Source organism: Penicillium concentricum (assembly GCF_028827145.1).
Source record: "Penicillium concentricum strain IBT 3081 chromosome Unknown utg000002l_segment0_segment0, whole genome shotgun sequence".
NCBI classification, from domain to species: domain Eukaryota; kingdom Fungi; phylum Ascomycota; class Eurotiomycetes; order Eurotiales; family Aspergillaceae; genus Penicillium; species Penicillium concentricum.
In genome coordinates this window covers 214,531-235,079 of record NW_026622755.1, presented here as the reverse complement: position 1 = coordinate 235,079, position 20,549 = coordinate 214,531, and the positions used below count along the sequence as shown (strand labels likewise).

Sequence of the window (20,549 nt, the reverse complement as noted above, 5' to 3'; positions counted from 1 at the left end):
TGGAATACAAAAAATAACGATATTAATTCCTATCGGACCATTCCTGTCTATGTCCAAAGCAGACTGATAACGCCGGACCTCAATCTAATCCCGGTCCTTGTTGTGACGCCGAATCGGCATTCGGTTCGCAGCCCCGTCGGCCTTGGCCATGAGAGCCTGTCGCACCATGAAACCGGCTTCGTGTGCGGGTCGAAGCTGGGCGCTCTCGCCATGGGTAAAGTCACACTGAAGCTTGAGGAACTTGGTTCGGTCTTTGTTTTGGTACACAGTGATGATGTCGCCGGTGTATAGCTTCCCGAATTGTAAAGCCTCGGGACCATCCTCGGTCATAGAACCGCGACACAGCAAGGTGTCGTTTACCCAGATGCCAAGACGTGCTTTGGTGGAGAGAATAGCCATCACCCCTGGGATATCGAGCCAACTTTCACCTGATGCGATCCTCGCCTCGATTCCTGGACTCCAGAATGTGACCTCGAGGGCATATGCAGGGATTCTTGTATCCATGGGGTCAGCATGCTTGACGGTCGCGGATGGCCCTCGACCCCACGAGGTGAGACGGTCCTCGAGGTAGATTGTCAAGTCGAAGATCGAACCGGGGAGACTCTTCAATTTTCCATATCTCTTGGGCGGTTTGGCGAACGCGGAATCAGAGAGTGTGGAGGGAAGAGGGGGTGGGTTGGGTCGGTGGACAATTGGTTCTGAGGAATCTGGTTCCTCGGCACGGAACTGATCCAAGATAGCTTGTCCTGTCTGCGCATCAAGGGTAGTAGCAAACTCGAGGTCGTATTCTGATTTAGAGGGGCGAGAGGGGTCGCTGGGAGCAGTGTCGCGGCGGCTGTTGTGGGCACTGTTATCGCTAGATGCCTCGCTGGCTGTGTCGGGGATTGCAAGAGCAAGGTCAATCCGACGCGTAAATTTGGCTTTGGGAGTTGGCTCCTGCGGGCTCGAGACAGGTTCTTCCTTGGGACTCGAAGTCGGGGGAACAGAATCTCTGTTGAGGGTACTGGCTGGGATCGCGTTCTTGGTGTGCCCAGGGGTGGTCTGCCGCAATGAGGACCTGGTAACTGGGCCACCCCTGAATTGCAGAGTGGGATTCAAAGAATTCATATTGAGTTGCCCAACAAGTTTCTCTGCGCCCATCAAACTGGGTGCAGTGCCACCAAAGGGTACCGCCGGGAGTGAAATAATTGAGTCGTTGGGATCGTTGCTCATCATTGACTCACCGGAAGAGAGAAAATCAACGTGAAAATTATTGGCGTCGTAGGCATCCATATTGCCAAGTGCGTGGGAGCTCCGCAGAGCTGAGGGGCAGACTTCGCCAAACAAACGTTTGGCATTATTGTCAACCACCGCTTGCCCGTCTTGGAAACTCTCAATATGTGGTAGGCTGGGATAGCGTACATCGGTGGGAATGTATTCGATCCGGGGCCGTTTGGAAAGTGCTTCATTGCTACTACCATCTTCGGCGTCGGCTTCGTGGACGTAGCCCAGGCCATCAGCGATAGACAACTGTGAAGCGTCTAGCTCGTCCTCGGGATCCTCACCAATGATTGAAAGCCCATCGTGATGGTCAGATAGCAGGTCGTCATCATCCTCGTACTCATCCACATCAGGGACCTCTGCGATCCAGGGGTGTTGGAAACACTCCTTCTCTGTCGGACGAGAAAATGGGTCCCGGTTGAGAAGCTGGGCGACGAAGTCGATGCCAGACTCTGACACACCTGCGCGGCGTAAGGCTTCGAAATCAGCGTCACTCGTCATAATGGTGCGAAGCATCTGGACACCTCGATCTTCTGCACGGCCTGAATACGGTGGAACGCCGGACAGGATATGGAAAAGGACTGCCCCTAGCGACCACATGTCAACAGATTGGCTGTACGGAGATGTTTTGGGGGGTCTTTTAGTATTAGCTAAGGCTCCTCAAGCGAAGAAGAAATTAGCGACTTACGGGTCTCCAACGCGACGCCTCTTTCGGAGCTCGCCACGACGGTATTGATCATAGTCCGGATACACCTCAGGCGCACAGTACAGAAGCGTTCCACAAAAGGTCTTGAGAAAGGTTTCCTGCTCCACCACTTTCGACAACCCAAAGTCAGATAATTTGATTCTGAGGGGGTCCAGCGAGGCAATCAGGATGTTGTCCGGTTTGATATCTCGATGGGTGATACGGCGTTTATGCAAATAGTGAAGCGCTCGTAAGACTTGTCGTGCGATACTTCTGACCATCTCTTCGGCAATTCTTCCCTGGGTCTGCAGGTATGTCGACAGCTCGCCGCCTGGAACATACTCCATGATGATGTAAATCCATCGATCATGCTCATGGTGGTCGATGTATTGAACGATATTCGGCTGTAACTCGTTAGTCGTATCCCTACCAGGCAAACCGAAAAACATCGCTTACATGTGTAAGATCTCTCATGATTTTCATTTCATTGTCGACCTTTTGATCAAGGATACCGTTTTTCATGAACCGACGCTTGTCGAGTTCCTTTGCAGCATAGATGGCACCATGCTGTTTGGTTGCAATCTTGTACACAGTAGCGAAAGCACCCTTTCCAATCTGTCCAGTGACGTTGTACTGCGCACCACCAGTCCAATGCATGCCGTACGCGTTGGCGGACGACCACGCTAACGCAGACGGGCCTGGGGTCTGTCGTTCTTTATGCGCGGGGGCATGTGCGTGAACTCGTTCGAAATAGTGAAACAAGTTCTGGTGATATTGGAAAGCAAATCCATCTCGCGACGGAATTCGAACCACGAAGCGGACCTCGTCAGAGGTTACGGACCCAGTGACGACTTGAATGACAGATCCATTTGTGAGCATTCGACTATTCCCATCCTTCTGAGATTTTCGCAGGCGGCAATTATCCACGATGGTACCATTTGTCGACGTATCCTGGAGCATGAGAATGCCGTCCTCGGTTAGGTATATGCGGAAGTGGTTGTTAGACACTCGTTTAGCATCATCATCAACGCTGAGAAGAACGTCACAACGAGAGCGATTGCGACCGAAGCAGAAGCCGAGCTCCAGGTTGTGAACTTTTGACGAGAGTCTCAATGCCAAATCTAATGCTGCTGTGTGAGATGACTCGCGCTCCAGTGTGTCCCTTTGAAGGATATGCTGTGCAGATATTCGTCCAGTGGCACCAACAGCATCATGGGCAGAATGAGAATTCGGATGAAGGATGCAGATGATATCGGCCAGGTCTTGATCTTGGATGCCAGAGTTATGCATTCCCATTCGGCGAGGATCAGCACATGGTTGGGTGGATTCCTGAGTGGCTTCCATTATGAGGATAAATGCAAGTGTAAATGAACGTGCTAGGAGAATGAACAGAGGAATGAACTACAGGTACAGATCCGATGGGGTAGGGTATATGTGCTGCGAGGCCAGCAAAGGGAATGTGCATAAAAATGTCATTAATGTCGTAGACTTGAGATATGATATGTTAGTGAAGTTGCGCCAGCAAGGAGTTCTCGGAAGGAGGTTGTATATATACCTCGAGGGGAATAGGTACTGGGGCCAATGAATCACACACCCGGGCAAAACTTGGGCACGGCGAATGAGATGCTTTAGGACCAATGACAGATTCACCAGGGTATTTGTCACCTGGTAGGCAGAGTGGTCACGAACGCTTTGCTCAATGACCACAAGGAGTGAAATAGGTAATGGATGGGTGATATGTGAACCGTATGCCTTGCAGAGTGGGGTGTCCCTCTTCAGCTATCCTCAATCCCAGTGTTGATCAACGCAGATTACGACGTTGCCTGTAAAACGGAAGTAAGATTATCCAGATCTTGTCCCCAAGCCATAAGAATAGAGCTCGATTATCGGTTTCAGGATGTCAACCAGTGGAGGGATACCGGACCGTCCAAGGTCTCGTTTAATGAGAAGGTACCCAACGGTGTTTCTGTATTCACAACGATTGAATTAAGGAGGGGACTATGATTCAGCGGTTTCGGAGCGACCAGGAGGTATGTCTGTAAAATTACATTGGAAATTAGCAAACGTTTTTTGGAAACTTGAAGAGGCTTGTTTAGCCTGGACTCGAGATTGAAAATGAACTTACACAGCTTGAAGGGTTCCCTATCAATCTGTCCACGGCGGGTAAAACTCAGGCAGTAGACAGATAAAAATGGGGACGCCGGGACAGAGCAAAATCGCACTCCTTGGAAGGTCGTCGTCCGAGGAACAAGACCAAGGAGCCGCAACAATCGAGATTCGGTTCCTGAGGCAATAACGCGTTCCTAAGGCGCGTAAACTCGTTACTCATCAGGCAACAGGCGCGTTGATTGGTCAAGCGGGATACAGCGGGGGCTGACCGGAATTAGTGCCAAGATAGATCTATGAAATACACACATTGTACATAAGACACAATGGATACATCATGAAGGCTTTTATATCTATGTTAGAATTGATATTATTTACTCCGAACTATTTACTTCCGTACGGCTTGCTAGTATCTTCACTCCGTTTGAAATCACCCTTCAGGGCCGCATCGAACACTTGTTCCAGCCGTGCGATTGCTTCGTCCGATACCTCTGTGGCAGGTCAGATTTTGAGTCATGCATTATCAATCCCAAGGCAGATTAAGGAAACACTTACGGTAATGGACCACTACGCGGCCACCCATCAATCTTAGCCCTTTTTGCTGTCCAATCTCTGCCAGGTCATTTGGCCCCACTCCTGATGCCTCGAGGTCCAACCAAACCATATTGGTGTGCAGGGGGTACTGCAGCTTGCCACCACGACTGGTCCAGAGATCGGCTACCCGCTTCGCCTTTTCATGCGTTGCTGCAAGCTTTCCAGTCTGGCCTTGAGGGTCTGTGCCAAAAGTTTCAGTGAGCGCAACGCGAGCGGCAGCTGCAATCACACCCGTCTGTCGGGCACCGCCGCCAATAGATTTGCGGAACCAACGCGCTTTCTTGATAAACTCTTCGGACCCGACAATAATACTTCCAATGGGTGCCCCCAGGCCCTTCGAGAAGCAAAGACTAACGCTATCGAAGAGGCTTGTATATTCAGGCAAGCTCCCAGCACCGGCCACGACGGCCTCCCACAACCGGGCACCATCCAAGTGAACTTTAATGTCATTAACGTGAGCCCATTCCACAATCCGCTTCGCCTCAGTGAGCGGCATGATCATTCCATCGAGGGTATTCTCCAAACTGATCAATTTGGTGGGGCAGTAATGAATATTATCACTAAGAACTGCATGCTTTTGGATATCTTCCAAAGTCAAATGAACTCCATTTTTGGGGATAACAGGGCTCACGGTAGCACCAGTCCAAGCGCTCACACCACCAGCCTCATAACAAATGATATGAGATCTATGATCACACAACACTGAATGGGGTGGCTGCGCGAGATGCGAGCGAATGGCCACCTGGTTTCCCATTGTACCAGAAAGGACCAACAGACTTGATTCATGATTGGTAATCTCGGCGACGTAGCTTTGCAGCTCGTTGGTAACTGGATCCTCATTGAAGACATCGTCCAGAAGAGTTGTTTGGCAGATCGCTTCGAGCATTGACGGTGTAGGCTTCGTCATTGTATCGCCTGGCTTAGATCAGCGTTAATTCCCTCTTCCTCTTCCTAATTGAGTCATACTTCGGAGGTCAAACTCAGCAGCTCCAGCGCCATGCCAAGTGGTGGGCTTCTTGTCGCTGTTGCCAGTGAGTGCCGAGGCATGAGCCATGGCATCAGTTGAGAGTTGGGCCATAGCGATGGGAGGGAAAAATTTGCGTCCTTGCAGATGTGTTAATCGAAACACCGAGGAAGATCCACGGATCAGATATAAGGAGCGATTCATGAGTTTTGTCACATTAGGCGCAGATGCGTTAAGTGAGTTGGGGAAAGAGGGGAGCCGACACGTGATCCAGATACAGATACCGCTACATTGCGGACCGGGCGATATGGAAATCATCGTATGCAACAGGTTACACTAGTGATCGGGGGATAAGCATACTATGTATCCCAATCAAGGTACAATGTAAGCCTTGTGTTCTACCCATCAGAAGAGCATAATAATGTCCACGGGTGTGACTTAATGGCTCGGGCTATGACGCCACTGTATATAGTCCTTATCGATAACCTAATTAGGACTAGTGCATCCAACGGGCGGCCTCGACCGCTGACTCAGCACTTTGGTTGCGGGCAATGCGCTGCAGTGGTTCAAGCCCGCACAATCTTACTCTCTGACTGCTTACAACTGGTCGCGCAAAGATGGATCTATCCCATCTCACACGGCCTGGCATTTTATGTCAGTGTATTCGGTGCTCCAGCTCACTGGCTGCACTGGAGAACGAATGGGCCAAATTATCTAATGCCTACTCAATCCCGACAGCATGGCTCAGTGTTGACCTCCATCGCATCGCCGTTTCCTCGGAGCGGAAGCAAATCCCTCATACATCGGATATGACCCTTTTACGTGGCCGAGTCATTCAGGAAGTGTCATGTAAACTCTGTCAGCAACGGATGGGTGTACTTTGTCCACTTGATAACGGGTAAGTGGCTGTGAATAAAAACTGGCGCTTGTCACGCCTAATCTGTTTATAGGATGAATATTCTCTGGAAAATGTCCAAAGTCGCTTTTAGGGAGATTGTTACCATGCGAACGGTGCAGCCCGTATTCAAACAGGGGGCTCTCGAACGACTGATTTGCCCCCCGAAAGAACCTCCGCGCCGAAACCCCGACCTCGTCCAGGGCAGTGCACTGGTGCCAGCTGGCTGCACCGATCCCACGACCCTCGATCCATCCATGCAAAAGCAAATGCTCCACCAGGGCCGAAGCATAGATCAGATTTCGAACTCAGTCAACCACCTCCAAGACACCATGTCAGATCTCAAACATTCATTTACAGCACTTCGAATCGAGTTAAATGGACCGGGGCGAAATCTGGGGGAAGGTTCCGTACTTCAGGGGCACGATTTTGACATGATTGCTATGGTGCTGAAAGAGCTCAAATCCAAGTCTGACGAGATCGAGAAACTGAAGTTGGAGATTGAGGCCCTGAAACTGAAAAATCGCTACATGGGGGTGACCCTACCACACCAGCAAGAATCATTGTCGATCATGAGCATGAACGCTGCCCTCCCTGAAGTTCGGAGCCCCGGCTTGCTCCAAGCGGGCCGGAAACGTAACTGGCCTGACGCATTCCCGGGCGATCGCAGTCAGACAATCGCAGACTCCTTCGACGAAGATGACATGGTGGATGAGATGTCACTATCAGATCCGCCGATGACCAATTCGCGCATACCTCTCAATGACCACCGCCAACCTGCAATTACCAATGGGCCACTAGCAGAAGAGCAACTGACTTCCCTAGAGGTGCAGATGCCTGCTCGAGAGCCTCGAAATCCCTCTAGCTCCCTCCAAACACAATCTTACAACATACAACAAACCATAGCCAAACGACCGCGCCTAGGTGCGCCGACTGAAGATAACCCTCAAACAGCCCCTCCACAGCCCCAAGCTGTTCCTCAGAAAAGACCGCCTGGCAGACCGAGGAAATCAATTAGCCACCCTAACCTTCCCGGTGCCACAGAATCACCTAGTACCGCTCCTTCTAGCACACAGGAGGATGTCGAATCAAACGGACAACCAAACACAGTCCGACGTCGCACCTCTCGTCGCAGCTTGCGTGCACAATCCCTTGGGCCAGATACCAACGACCAAGATAGCCAAGCGAGCCAGCAGAGGTCACAAGAATTCACCAAGCCTCCTCCTGAGATCCACCCAGTACCCAACAAAAAGAGCAAGCGTAATACTGGGTCTCCAAATGGAAAACGAACTGGCGGTCCAGATGATGAGGGAGATGAGGTTGCTATGAATGAGAAGCGGAAAGCTAAGGTCGCGGCGCGGGACGTCATGGCCAAGATGGCTTTACAGCACGAGGAGGCTTTGGAGGCCGAGAATGCACGATAAATCGTCGGGGGTTATTCTTCACATACTTGTACAATAGACAATAAGCAGCATATAACTGTATTATTCTCAACCTTAAAATCAAATGCATCGGTAGCTGCGAGTAGTTCTTGGCCAATCCCCTCGATTTATATTCAAGAGGTCTCGCAAAACATATACCTAGTTATGCTCTCTTTCCTATTCTCACTGATAGAGCAACTCGACATTGGGTGATAAGATGAATAGGCTTAACAACTGGCGGTGAAACGCCCAACGCTCAGTATCGTCATCTTGCATCTACAACTCGCGGTGAAGTATCACTTTGTCTGTCGGGCTCAGCTCCAGTGGTTTGCATACAGTGCGAGGGAGAAGCGTCTATGCATTTCCCCTCCATTTATATGACCAGTGTGGAATTATCGGGCCAGAGGGGATGCCTATATATATATATCGCTTGATTTCGATCAGTAGGCGTTTTGAAAGACAACCCATTTCCATTTCTACATTTTATACTACATACCGTAAGAATTAGGATCGATATCTGTAACTTTGACATCTACTACGGTGTGTCTGTTGCTAAACCTCCAATTGTAAAGTGACTTTGTGATAAAATATGCTCGTCTACTCCGGCACGATAGAAGCCAAGGAACTTGCCTACACCCTGATATTTCCCACCGACATCAAAGAGGGCGAAGAATCAATCTATACCTGTTCTGGGTTACAAGGCGAGCCAGCGATTATCACCACGGTGATACAGAAGGGAAAAGTGACAAAGGCCGACGACGTTGGTGGGAAAATCAGCTTTACATGCCAACAAGAGCAAGATATGTATGTTAAAGTTAGAAAATTACACCAGCTTAAGCCTCTAACACTGCTGGAATCTACAGGCTTAAGGGGACTGCGATTAAGATCGTAGATGTCCCGACTGATGTCGCGGTTTGCCTTGGAAAGGAGTGGCCTGGTACGATGAGACTAGTGATCAAAGATTAACTGGGGGCATTGACATGCCCACGCACGAGAGAAATTACACGTGTAATTTACCGACGTGGGAACACCGATAAAGAGGCGTTGCTGTCTTGATAGATCGGTAGCTAGAGTCGATATAGTCACCTAAGAACGAACCTCTTGTTGAGCGTTGAGCAATGACAAGCCCCTTCATCTGGTACTGCACAAGGCCTTCTACAATAATATAAATGCTCATAAAAACAAAGCGTCCATGTGATTAAACTCCCAATATTATCAGTAGAGTAATTGGGAACTGGAGTCCTAAGCTATGTGGGAATATATCCTGTCAAGCTATCATATCTCATAAAATCATTATTTTCAGTTTGTAATGTCCACCAAAGCAACCTTGCAAGACTAGCGAGTCGGGATAAAGTGTTTGGAATCGTCCTGTTGTTCGCTGAATGACTCGGGGAATGCTGCGATCCCACCAATGATGCCAATAGCCATAAAAGCAAGAGAGATGAGAGACCAGATGACTCCCCAGCACTGGGAAGATCCACCGTACCTCTTTGCAAAGACACTGGCATCGGAACTGTTTACTTTGCGAAGGATGAGATCGTCGCACTAGAGCACAGCTTATTAGCAACATAAATCAGGAGGGTGTAACTAGTACTTACAATATCCCACACACTGTACAAAGCAGACATGACACCAATAAACAGCTGTTGAGAAAAGCAGATTAGTATAAGTTGACAACAGGGTGAATCAAAATCTCAGACATACCACAACCCAGCGCAAGGCTTCACCATGGGCAATGAACCAGCAAGCCACCAACAACCCGACCGCAAGAAGAACAGTCACGATAGTCAACCAGTCTCTCCGTGCCCACCAAAGGGTCAGCAGGAAGCAGACACCGAGAATGATGCTGGCAACCTTACTGGCGACAATATTAAATCCAGCGAAGATCAATAGAGCGCCGATAATCGATGACCCCAGGTACCCAGCAGGCAGGGTGATAGCACTCATACCGCCCTGCATGTGAGTGACACCACCTTCGTGCGGGTCCAGCGAGATAGACTTAACCTTTCCACCGGTACAGCAGGCAGTAATCGCATGGCCGAATTCATGGAAGGCAATCACCAGCATCTGTCGAGGGGATTAGTCGCAGTCTATCGGTAAGGGGTTTGGAGTATTTACCTTGAAGGGCCACAGAACCCAGCGGACATATGGTAGATTCCATAGTAATGCGATGACCACCACATATGCTCCCATCACCCCTAAGGTGACGGCTTGGGTGTGGTTAACAGTCAAGCCACGCCGGGCCAGTTGGTGCGGGGCCGTTTCCACGCTGTGGGCTAGCGCTGCATATAGGGCTGGCATAGCGATAAATAAGCTCAGAAAATCGAGAAGAAAAATGCAGACTTTTGAGACTGATGAGACGCAAGTGCAAATTTATTTGATGGTCAACTGTTAGGGAGATCATCCACGCGTCCCTATAGGAACGCGCATGCCACTTGTTTTGTGGCGTATGTGGCTGGGCGTTCTATTTTTAGCGTCTTGGCCATTTAGGCTGAAGGGTTACTCCTTCATCTACCGTCTATCAAATAAAAATGACACTCCGTATTCTTCACAGGTAAATTCACAAGAGCTGAATTAATTTGATACATTACTCCTACAAGATATTAAATCATTTGCCCATGTTGTACCTGCCAACTGTCCTAGGTTATGGTGAACTTCTGAGGAAGCTGCGTTTGATAGAATGTTAACATGACACGCCTCGTGTCTTAAAATACCTAGGTACTCTTTACCCATCCACTAACCATTCAGTCTTAACCACTGGTCCTGTTTGAGGCTCAGCCTTGCATCAAATAAAAAGAAAGAATGGGTTCTCTGAGACGTACAGCATTACGACTGTGGTTTCAGATGTTGAATCTGCCGCGGCAGTCCTACTTCTCGTGGCATCGAGCCCGGCTTCGAGAGGAACTATCTGAACGTCAACTGGCAGAGACTAGTTGGCAAAAGCTCAGTGAGACTTCAGATGTTCTTTTCTCAATCACCCGGGCTGAATACGATGGGTTTCCAACACGGAATCCTTCTTGCTTGTCCGGTCTTCACTCCACTCCGATCTATATGTACATGTTGGCAAAGTAAACGTCAAGATGGTCCTTCTTTAGAGTGGCCGCCCTTTTCTGTAATGCCCGGCACTGGAACCTTGTCCATGAGGTGGTGAACCCAAGCAAAGATCACAAACTCACTGAAGTTGCTTCCCGCCATGAGATTGATCAAAAGCACTTTCAGCGAGTTAGCCGTCGTCTTAGGCGGATCTGGCCGCTATTTCCATAAACAACAAGTTATGATCTCGGGATAGTAAATGGTGTGATGACCTGTTTGCTGCCCGGATTATGTGACACTCTCTGCATGTTGATTGACTACCTTTGTTTGCCTTGCCTCTAGATAGCAGGTTCGGGCTTGATGTTACATCAGAAAAGGTCTTTATGATCAAAGATTCCTGAAAAAACCCTAGTTTGCGTTGACCTTCCTCATCAAGTAGCACTATTTTCCCGTTGAAGACCTAAATGTCAACCCTGTCTCCTGCTCGTCACACATTTGATATCCACCATGGAACCCTACAAAATGATGTACGACGATGACCATTCTCAGCTCGTCCAGGCACCATCCATTTAAGTTGAGCCTAGCGAATGGCCCAAGCCAGTCATCATTGGTCTGTATGGCATCCCTGGGTCTGCAAAGTCTTTTTGGTTGAATCAACTCAAGATGGTACTGAAAAATGACGACTTTTGTTTTATGATGGGAGTGCTGTCATTCAAGCGGTCACTCCTGGGGGCCTGGAGGCATTCGAAAATTTGACGGAAGAGGCGAAAACCGAGTACCGTGACCGCGCGATAGCCAGAGTCAAGCAGGAATATTGCAACACAGGCAAAACTGCTAAGGAGGGAGATTTGGAAAGTCAAAACTAAAATGCCTCACGTCATTTTAACTTCATATGGGAATAGTCTAACCATAACAAATATCACTTTAATTTACGCCCTTTACATCTCTGTTGCAGAGTCCAATGGATGCGATTTCCACATAGTGGGCGCTTGACACAAGGGGGCTTAGAGGCGATTTTAACAAGACTCATCCGGATAATGACCCTCGCACTATCTAATATACGGGCTTGTTCCCTGTACTCCAGTATCCAACCAACTTTTCAGAGCCAACATCAAAGCATGATGGTACATGTTTTCTACTCGGGCTGTACTGATAGTGTCCATACAGAGCACGACTCATACTACCAATCTTGGTCAATCTGGGATACATACAGAGCCGAGCACTCTCTCCTGACAATATTGGCGCCGGAACGTGCCAATAGCATGATGCGCTCGTTGCTTTGCATTTTCGAGTGGTCCAGTTGACTTCCAATGTGGGCCAACTAGGTCGCGACAACTATCATGATCGCGACGAATGCTGGTGTGGTCCTTGCCAACGCCCAAGAGCGAGAATTTGGGGACTTTGATATTAGCAAGGCTTGGAAAGCTGTCAAGAAGAATGCATACACCCCATCTGATCACGATACTGATACCCTGTACTATGATCGCGAGCCCGGCATTTCATATGAAGCCCGCCCTGGTCTCACATCATACATGAAGCAAGGCTGGGTGTACAATGACGACTGGCCTGAGGCTGGTAGCCGCACATTGGACTACGCATTCAATGATTACGCCTGTTCGGTTGTTGCTGCCCATTCGGGAGAGGACGACGCCACCGTGCAAGCCCTCAAGAACAGAAGCGGGAACTTCGCGTATCTTTGGAATAACAAGACTCAATTTATGCAAGCGCGCAACGCGAACGGGACTTGGGCTAATAACAGCTTTGGATGGACCGAAGGTGATGACTATGTCTACACGTTTGACGTGATGCATGACATGAAAGGGCTAGCTAGGCTTTTCAATGGCCGTCAAGCCTTCTGCGATAAATTGGATGCGCATTTCCAGGGTGGTCACAACGACCATACCAACGAGCCAAGTCATCATGTACCCTATCTCTAGTCTGCTCTTGGTTATCCCAACCAAGCAGCTGAGACAATAAGGGACATTGCTTGGGCCAACTACAATACGACCAGTGGGGGATTGGGACAGATGAGTGCTTGGTATGTCTTCTCCGCATTGGGATTCTATCCCGTCAACCCTGCTAGTGATGAGTATATTGTCGGCACACCGTTCTTCGAGGAAGTGTCTATCCAATTTCCCAGTGGAGCAAGCACTGGTGGACGAGCCGCCAATGACAGAGAGAGGAGGCTTGAAATTAGGGCTCCGGGGGCACCCACGAAGCCGTATATTAGGAGCCTGAAGGTTGATGGAAAGCGTATCAACCCTCCAAATTTGAAGCACAGCCAGCTTGTGAATGTGGCAAGGATCGGATTTGAGATGAGATCTACGCCCACTTCCTGGGGAAGTCGCCCCTTATGGGAAACTTGATAGTTGTGGCACATCCACGAAGACCAGAGAAATGGGGATCAAGATAGAACAGGCAAGCTAGTGGAGGTCCTTATGGCCTTGAAACAATTGAAATGTCGCTTTATGTTCCGTCAGAACGATAGATCTTGAGCGGAAAGTTGTTGGTATCGTACTTTTTGCAAACTTCATTTTCCAAGGTAGACTCGGCTCTCTGTGGGATTCATCATTTGCCACAGATACCTTGCTAGCTAGATTCTTCAGCCTACCCATGGTGTGTTGTGTTTTATCCAAATGTATCAGCAGAGCTGACAATAATTCCCAACCCCTCATTGATTTTCCATCACCTCATCCTCATGCTCTGTTGCAAAGTATTGCGCCATAGTACCTGCCGTGTCGCTTTGAACACACAAGACCTTGGCCATTGACTTGGCCATTGACAGAGTTATATGTTATCAAGGTTCTAACTGGTCGCAAATTATTCCTCGGCTTTCTCATTGCAACCTAGCGATATTATCATCGCCATCCGCGCTGGAAGCTAGTATCCACAACTCAAAAGTAAGATTAGAGCGTGCACCCAAGCCATGCTAAAGCTATAGAATTTAACGTGAACGCCATAAGGGTCAGAATTCCCGGCCATTCCGTCTGATCACATCATTGTAGTCCCCGATGAGGCTTGTCACACCCCTGATCATGGCCAAGTTATTGTGGAGGGCCCGAGGTGAAAAAGATTATATGTATATCTGATGTCTCGCCATGTGTGTAACAAATAATTACCTTCTGCTCATCCTTCTATCCCGCCAGCTAAAATGGGTCTTCCGTCTCCCGTACGGGAGTATACCGAGGCGCCCCCCCAATATGACAGCAGCGACAATGATAGTCTGAAATATACCACCGAGGTGGGTGGAAACACCTCCAAGGCCACATACCAGGAAGCAACGGGAGCGCCCGTTGAGGTTAATTCTCCGCTGGGGTACTCGGTCGGTTGGATTACTGTGGTTTTCTTGAATTTGAGTAAGATGATTGGAACGGGAGTTTTTTCAACACGTAAGTACAGTTCAATCTTCTCTCCATTCTTTGGAAATATACTCACGTAAAACAGCATCGACCGTCCTCAAAGGTGCCGGCTCCGTTGGTCTATCGTTGATATATTGGGTCATTGGCTATCTGATGGCATCGAGCTCCCTATCGGTCTACATGGAATTTGCATCGTGTTTCCCTAGTCGGTCCGGTTCCGAGGTTGTCTACTTGGAACAGTCTTATCCCCGACCCAAGTACTTCTTCCCTACGGTCTTTGCGATGCAGATGGTGCTTTTTTCGTTTAGCAGCAGTAATGCCGTTGGTATGATTATAGCACTGGTCTATGATGAAGTGAAGATATGCTAATCTTTCTATAGTGCTGGCACAGTATCTTTTCAAACTCGCAGACTCTGATTTTACGCCATGGAAATTGAAAGGCGTCGCTATCGCTTGCTATACTGTCGCCGTTCTGGGTGAGTAGGAATTATTCGTATTGTGTGATGCGCTCTGATAATTCTGCCACAGTTCTCGCATTTCATACTAGATGGTCTCTAAGAGTCGCAAATGCCATTGGGCTGGTCAAGCTGGTGACATTGATATTGTACGTGTTGATCCGCAATGTAATGACGGGGTATATCTTTTCAACCAGCAAAACTAACTCATACTCAGCATTGCGATAACTGGCTTGGTAGTTCTTGGAGGTCATACCTCAGTGAAAGACCCCAAAGCAAATTTTAGGAATGCATTTGAGGGTACTGGTGCTGCGACAGCCTACGGAGCAACCAATGCATTGACCAAGGTCTGGTTCTCTTTTGCGGGCTATGAGAATGCCTTCAATGTCGTCAACGAAGTCCGGGTATGTACTTGGCATGATGGCCAAGATCCTTTTGCTAACTCGCATTAGAATCCTACCAAAACCTTGAAGTGGAGTGCTCCGCTATCATTGGGTGCGACGGCAGTGCTATACATGCTGGCAAACATTGCGTATTTTAGCGCGGCGACCAAGGAAGAAATCCTAGAGTCGAAGGTCGTTGCCGCTGGTGTCTTTTTCGAAAAGGTATTTGGAACTGGTGGTGCGGCTTCGGCGTTGAACTTCCTCATCTGCGTTAGCGCTTTTGGAAATCTGCTTGCTGTACTTCTGGGACAGTCTCGAATGCTGAGGGAGTGTGGAAGGCAAGGTGTGCTGCCGTTCACGACATTTTGGACTTCGACTTGGCCATTTGGAACACCACTCGGTCCATACTTTGTGAAATGGGCGTTTACTGTGGTGATGATCCTGGCGCCGCCTGCTGGTGATGCATTCAATTTCGGTATGTTTTTGTCTTTTTCGGATATGCTCTTTGAGTACTATGGAAGAATTGACAAGACGTTGTGCTAATTGGAGTGAATAGTTGTGGATCTTGGGGTTTATGCATCAAGTTTCTTTGGGTCATTACTCACAATCGGTCTGGTGGTCACTCGAATTCGTCGTGCCCGGCTGAGTCTCCCGGAACCGGAATACAAGGCCTGGCACATTACAGTGGCGTTTGCAATTCTCTCGAACTTGTATATGGTTGTGATGCCTTGGTATCCGCCCAGTACCGGGGCAAATGGAGGCGACGTGAGCTTCTGGTATGCAACATATTGCGCGGTTGCCCTTGGAATGTAAGTTGTTGCTGGCCCCGTCAATCCTCATTGGTATATATAACTGACTCGACGAACCATCAATACAGTGTCGGGCTATGTGGAGTCTACTATTATGTCTGGATCAAGCTTCTACCTAGAATTCAAGGATTCAAATGGGAGCAAGCGGTTCTCATTCTGGATAATGGTGCTGTGGCGCATCAGCTTGTCAGAGTACCTAAGAGGGATGCTTGAGATATGTGACCAGTTGACTAAATGGCGAGAGCCTTACATATTTCTCCAACTATGTACATTTACATTATCATTGTTCCAAGTCGATATCCTTTCGTACCATTTTAGCATTTAAGACGTCATCTCCGTGTGGAGCCATTCGGGCCGACCCGTTCCTCTTCCAGCATATGTGGAAGGATCTATACATGAGTGTACGGATGGGATGGCAAACTAGAGTGAGCTCTAAGAAGGCCGAAGTTATTCCGATGCCCAGATTATATCTCACCACGAGTGTATGGCGATATCGCGTTGTAGAAGCGGTCCCTCGCGATGAGCCGACGGAGCCGTCGGCTATGGAGCCTATTTCTCCGTCACCCTTTGGCGGGACCAACCATTTAAGGTTATAGAATTGGCTGATCATCATTAGATAAATGGATGGTATCATATTGATTGGCCGAAAACTACAGACTGTCGACGGATACAAATTACTACGATTGCACTAAGTGGGACAGACTTCTCCTCAGATGTCATCCAAAGATTCTGCAGACCCTAGTGCGGAGACCATGCAACTTTATAAACCAGCCTCCCGCCATTTGGACGCTCCGTGCTCCGATCAAAGTCTCATTCTAAGATGCGCGCCCCCAACCTTTGGCTTTGGGCCTCTCTCGCAGCTCCGTGTGTCGGCGTCCATACCCCATGGAACCTAGGGAATGGCTTTGAACTCACAGTAAATGTGGATTCCAACCAACTGTCCATTGCCAACCATGGTAGGTCAATTTGGGAGACCGTGCCAGGACAGTCATTTCTTAGTGTCAGCGCAGGATACGACGAGGTGATCGCCGCCAATGGCAACTTCAAGATCAATGAAGTAGACCGAAACAAGTGTACCGGCCAGAAGATAAGCGATGTTGCTGTCAAGTCGTGGCAAGAAAGCGAGAATTACCATGCTGCGGTTATTGAGGGTCAGCTCACGGGCTGTGGCAATGTCACTCCTCATTTCTCTGTTGCCTTCTGGGTCCCATCGCAGTTCCCCGATCGCGTTGCTTTCAGCGTCAATGTCGACCCTGAAACTTCATCAGATTCGCCAACAAAGCTATATTTGACATACCGATCTTCTCCATCTGAGGATTTCTACGGACTTGGTGCCCAGGGATCGTTCGCCTCTTTCAAAAACCAGACTGTTCCGATATTCTCGCGTGAGCAAGGTGTCGGTCGCGGTGACCAGCCAACAACGCGACTTGAAAACGCGGACAGCTTCTTTGCCGGCGGAGATCAGTTCACAACCTACACCGCGGTCCCGCAGTATATCAGCTCGAAATCCCGGGTGTTCCATCTAACACAAGAGAGCTCTGCGTACACTACCTTCGATTTCACCGATCCTAGTGCTGTTACTGTGCGATATGACGGCCTGACCGTGGAGGGTTACTTTATGCAAGCTGAGAACATGCTGAATAGTATCTCCATGCTTACCGATTATACCGGCAAGATGGCCGCATTGCCGGAGTGGGTCGACACTGGTGCAGTGCTTGCTATTCAAGGAGGGCAAACCAAGGTGAACCGGATTGTCAGCCAAGGACTTGAACTTGAATGTCCCATTGCTGCAGTCTGGCTTCAGGATTGGTCTGGTACACACTCGCAGAGCGTGTCCTACATGTCGCTGAATGTGTCTCGTCTTTGGTGGAACTGGGAATCTGATACTACACTTTACCCAACATGGAACGAGTTTGTTCAGTCGCTGCGGGATCGGTACAATGTCCGTACTTTGGCGTACATAAACCCATTTTTGGCGAATGTCAGCACGAAGCCGAATGGCTACCGCACCAACCTTTACGACGAGGCTAGTCAGGGTCGTTACATGATCCAAAACTCCACTACCAATAGCACATCCGTTATTTCCAGTGGCCCCGGCCTTGACGCTGGTATTCTTGATCTTACCAACACTGCTGGACGATCCTGGTTCAAGGAGGTGATGCTGGATCAAGTTTGGAGTGCCAATATCTCTGGATTCATGACTGATTTTGGAGAATATACCCCTATCTACCCCGACACTCAGTTCTCCAACATGAGTATTGATCCATTCTTCTACCACAATGCCTATCCCCGCGAGTGGGCTGCTCTGCATCAGTGGATTGGAAAGAACGTGTCTTCATTCTCCGACGCCATCCTGTTCCATCGCTCATCCTCCATGGCGGCAAACCGGTATATGAACCTATATTGGGCAGGCGACCAAAACACTAACTGGGGCATCAACGATGGTATCAAGGCTGCCGTCACCGTCATGGGCCACATGGGCCTGTCAGGCTATGCTCACGGCCACATGGAGATTGGTGGATACACCACTACCTGGGATAGCAACGGTGTTGTGAACCGTTCTTCTGAACTACTCGGTCGGTGGGGCGAACTTGCCGCCGTCTCCAGTGTAGTCTTCCGTACCCACGAGGGCAACGTCCCCCAGATCAACGCGCAGTTCTACAGCAACTCTACCACGTACTCTTGGTTCGGTTACAACGCGCGCATGTTTGCCAGTCTTGCGAAATATCGTCGGCGCATCTTGGAAACCGAAAGCAAGAAGCTGGGCTGGCCCTTGCTTCGTATGCCCGTCGTCTACCACCCGGATGACGAGGTCGCCAAGGCAATCAGCTATCAGAGCTTCTATCTGGGCTCTGATTTGTATGTCGCACCGGTGTTAGACCCAGACCGCACTAGCGTGAAGGTCTACTTTCCCGGAAAGAATCAAGTCTTTACCCACGTTTGGACTGGTAAGAAGTACCGAGGTGGCCAGACTGCACGTGTCTCCGCACCATACGGGAAACCAGCGGTATTCGTCGTTGGTACACCGAACAACAATGATTTGGATGAGTTCCTGCAATTCGTCCGCCAGGAGAATGGTACCGTTATTTACTTTTAGTCACTGTAGAAGATGTGAAAAAGATCTTCAACCTTGCTCGGCCAGACTGATTGGCTTGGAATTGAAACAAATAGGGGGAGTCGTCTGTTCTGGGCGCGGATTCTGGCATTTCTTGGCTTGCCGAAGCTGATCCACTGAGGTACCAGAAGATCATTTTCATGTTGAAGAATAATGAGGAGAAAGATCTGCTGCGTAATCCGAGGGAAACTCATACAAGCTAAATATATTGCCTATGACATGGGCTCTTGATTATTGGCCACTACGTTCATATTTGTTTGAAGCGACTTTGCCTGTAGCTTTGTCATATAGGCGTAGTCTTGTATGCGGTGTCGCTATCGCGCGCACCTTCCCAAAGTTTGTCGGTTTGTTGACCTCCATGCTCATCCTCTCTGACTTTTCTGACTTCTTCACCAACCTCCCACACACACTCCAGCGCTGAAGCCATTTTACCGTGAGTTTCAATGATATATCTTCACGGGGTTTGAATAGCTGCTATCAGCACCCGGACTAGACACTCCCTCCTTTACGAGCAAAGTGAAAACTGTCGTCTACGAGCAAAATGCCGGACACTGATGCACTTCGTACATTCATTCCCCGTTGGCCCATCGAATACAAAGTACTATCCATGGCTGACTCTAGAATGCAACAGAACCATTTCTCACCCCCGCCGAGCGCGCGGTTGTTGAATCGTATGGTGGGTGGACATACTTTCTGCTAAGCTTCGGTCTCACGGTATGGGAAGACGATGACGCTGAGAAGGGACTGAAAATTGTGGAGGCCCTTTCTCGAGAGGATGAAGACTCTGAATGAGACACCGACGGCTGGTTTTCTGGCTGTCGAAGACGGACTGAAACAAGAGTGAAGGAGATCAGCCATACTTTGCTCAGATCCTTCTGATTTTGCGGTCACATTCAATTCAATATTTTTATTCTCAGTAGTTGCCTATTCGAGTAGTTTAGGCTTCATCACAGATCTCTTTGTCTGCTGGGCGTTCATAGTGCAGAGCACCACTTGAAACCCTGTATATCGAGGTATTTAGCTATAGAAATCCCTGTCCTACTGTATCCAAAATGAATTCATAGTACGTCATATACCATCCTGGTTGAAACCCCCACCCCACCCTTCAATTTTACTATCACAGTGAGAAACCTCTAATCACTCGCACATCCTGATCATAGTTGGAACATTTCTGTTCCGTTCAAACTATGTCCCTCCTCGCGGAATATATGTGGTAGAGCAGAGTACCGCAGACAAAAGGCGTTAGAATATGCCATTGGAAGAGCGCATGAAATTCACCAGATGTGTTCAACTTGTTCCAAGAAGAATATCAAGTACCCAACATGTAATACGCAACAATCACGGGAGAGACCAGCTCGCACAAAGCCAAAACCTAAACGAATGTAGCTGAACACCGATTGTTACCTCATTTAACAGCTTCCTGGCCAAAATAAAGAAGACCCTAACCTAGGTCGTGTTTCCCGCTGGGGG

The 20,549-nt window shown here is 48.9% G+C and overlaps 9 protein-coding genes across 9 annotated transcripts; 6 read left to right on the top strand and 3 right to left on the bottom strand.

Annotated features, from left to right (window-relative positions):
• Nucleotides 1-84: 84 nt before the first annotated feature.
• N7517_003646 (serine/threonine-protein kinase) lies at nt 85-3,289 on the bottom strand (the record flags this gene model as incomplete). The annotated part of the gene is made up of 3 exons (XM_056721376.1): nt 85-1,897; nt 1,949-2,349; nt 2,402-3,289. 3 exons carry the CDS (start codon nt 3,287-3,289, stop codon nt 85-87), a joined length of 3,102 nt encoding a protein of 1,033 aa, XP_056577626.1.
• A 1,146-nt stretch (nt 3,290-4,435) lies between these two features.
• On the bottom strand, nt 4,436-5,723 carry N7517_003645 (threonine aldolase GLY1; the record flags this gene model as incomplete). The annotated part of the gene is made up of 3 exons (XM_056721375.1): nt 4,436-4,542; nt 4,607-5,560; nt 5,612-5,723. 3 exons carry the CDS (start codon nt 5,721-5,723, stop codon nt 4,436-4,438), a joined length of 1,173 nt encoding a protein of 390 aa, XP_056577625.1.
• Nucleotides 5,724-6,226: 503 nt separating this feature from the next.
• On the top strand, nt 6,227-7,928 carry N7517_003644 (uncharacterized protein; the record flags this gene model as incomplete). Its single annotated transcript, XM_056721374.1, has 2 exons — nt 6,227-6,507; nt 6,560-7,928. 2 exons carry the CDS (start codon nt 6,227-6,229, stop codon nt 7,926-7,928), a joined length of 1,650 nt encoding a protein of 549 aa, XP_056577624.1.
• Nucleotides 7,929-8,514: 586 nt separating this feature from the next.
• Nucleotides 8,515-8,891, top strand: N7517_003643 (uncharacterized protein; the record flags this gene model as incomplete). The annotated part of the gene is made up of 2 exons (XM_056721373.1): nt 8,515-8,729; nt 8,789-8,891. The coding sequence occupies 2 exons, from the start codon at nt 8,515-8,517 to the stop codon at nt 8,889-8,891; spliced, it is 318 nt and encodes a 105-aa protein (XP_056577623.1).
• A 369-nt stretch (nt 8,892-9,260) lies between these two features.
• N7517_003642 (M50 family metallopeptidase) lies at nt 9,261-10,226 on the bottom strand (the record flags this gene model as incomplete). Its single annotated transcript, XM_056721372.1, has 4 exons — nt 9,261-9,470; nt 9,524-9,568; nt 9,630-9,992; nt 10,044-10,226. The coding sequence occupies 4 exons, from the start codon at nt 10,224-10,226 to the stop codon at nt 9,261-9,263; spliced, it is 801 nt and encodes a 266-aa protein (XP_056577622.1).
• A 2,072-nt stretch (nt 10,227-12,298) lies between these two features.
• Nucleotides 12,299-13,324, top strand: N7517_003641 (Alpha-1-2-mannosidase; the record flags this gene model as incomplete). The annotated part of the gene is given in 2 exon segments (XM_056721371.1): nt 12,299-12,880; nt 12,896-13,324. The coding sequence occupies 2 exon segments, from the start codon at nt 12,299-12,301 to the stop codon at nt 13,322-13,324; spliced, it is 1,011 nt and encodes a 336-aa protein (XP_056577621.1).
• Nucleotides 13,325-14,109: 785 nt separating this feature from the next.
• N7517_003640 (uncharacterized protein) lies at nt 14,110-16,177 on the top strand (the record flags this gene model as incomplete). The annotated part of the gene is made up of 8 exons (XM_056721370.1): nt 14,110-14,347; nt 14,403-14,642; nt 14,698-14,793; nt 14,846-14,921; nt 14,990-15,176; nt 15,225-15,630; nt 15,712-15,964; nt 16,033-16,177. 8 exons carry the CDS (start codon nt 14,110-14,112, stop codon nt 16,175-16,177), a joined length of 1,641 nt encoding a protein of 546 aa, XP_056577620.1.
• Nucleotides 16,178-16,784: 607 nt separating this feature from the next.
• Nucleotides 16,785-19,061, top strand: N7517_003639 (uncharacterized protein; the record flags this gene model as incomplete). The annotated part of the gene is made up of 1 exon (XM_056721369.1): nt 16,785-19,061. The coding sequence occupies one exon, from the start codon at nt 16,785-16,787 to the stop codon at nt 19,059-19,061; it is 2,277 nt and encodes a 758-aa protein (XP_056577619.1).
• A 559-nt stretch (nt 19,062-19,620) lies between these two features.
• Nucleotides 19,621-19,871, top strand: N7517_003638 (uncharacterized protein; the record flags this gene model as incomplete). Its single annotated transcript, XM_056721368.1, has 2 exons — nt 19,621-19,642; nt 19,711-19,871. The coding sequence occupies 2 exons, from the start codon at nt 19,621-19,623 to the stop codon at nt 19,869-19,871; spliced, it is 183 nt and encodes a 60-aa protein (XP_056577618.1).
• Nucleotides 19,872-20,549: the final 678 nt, after the last annotated feature.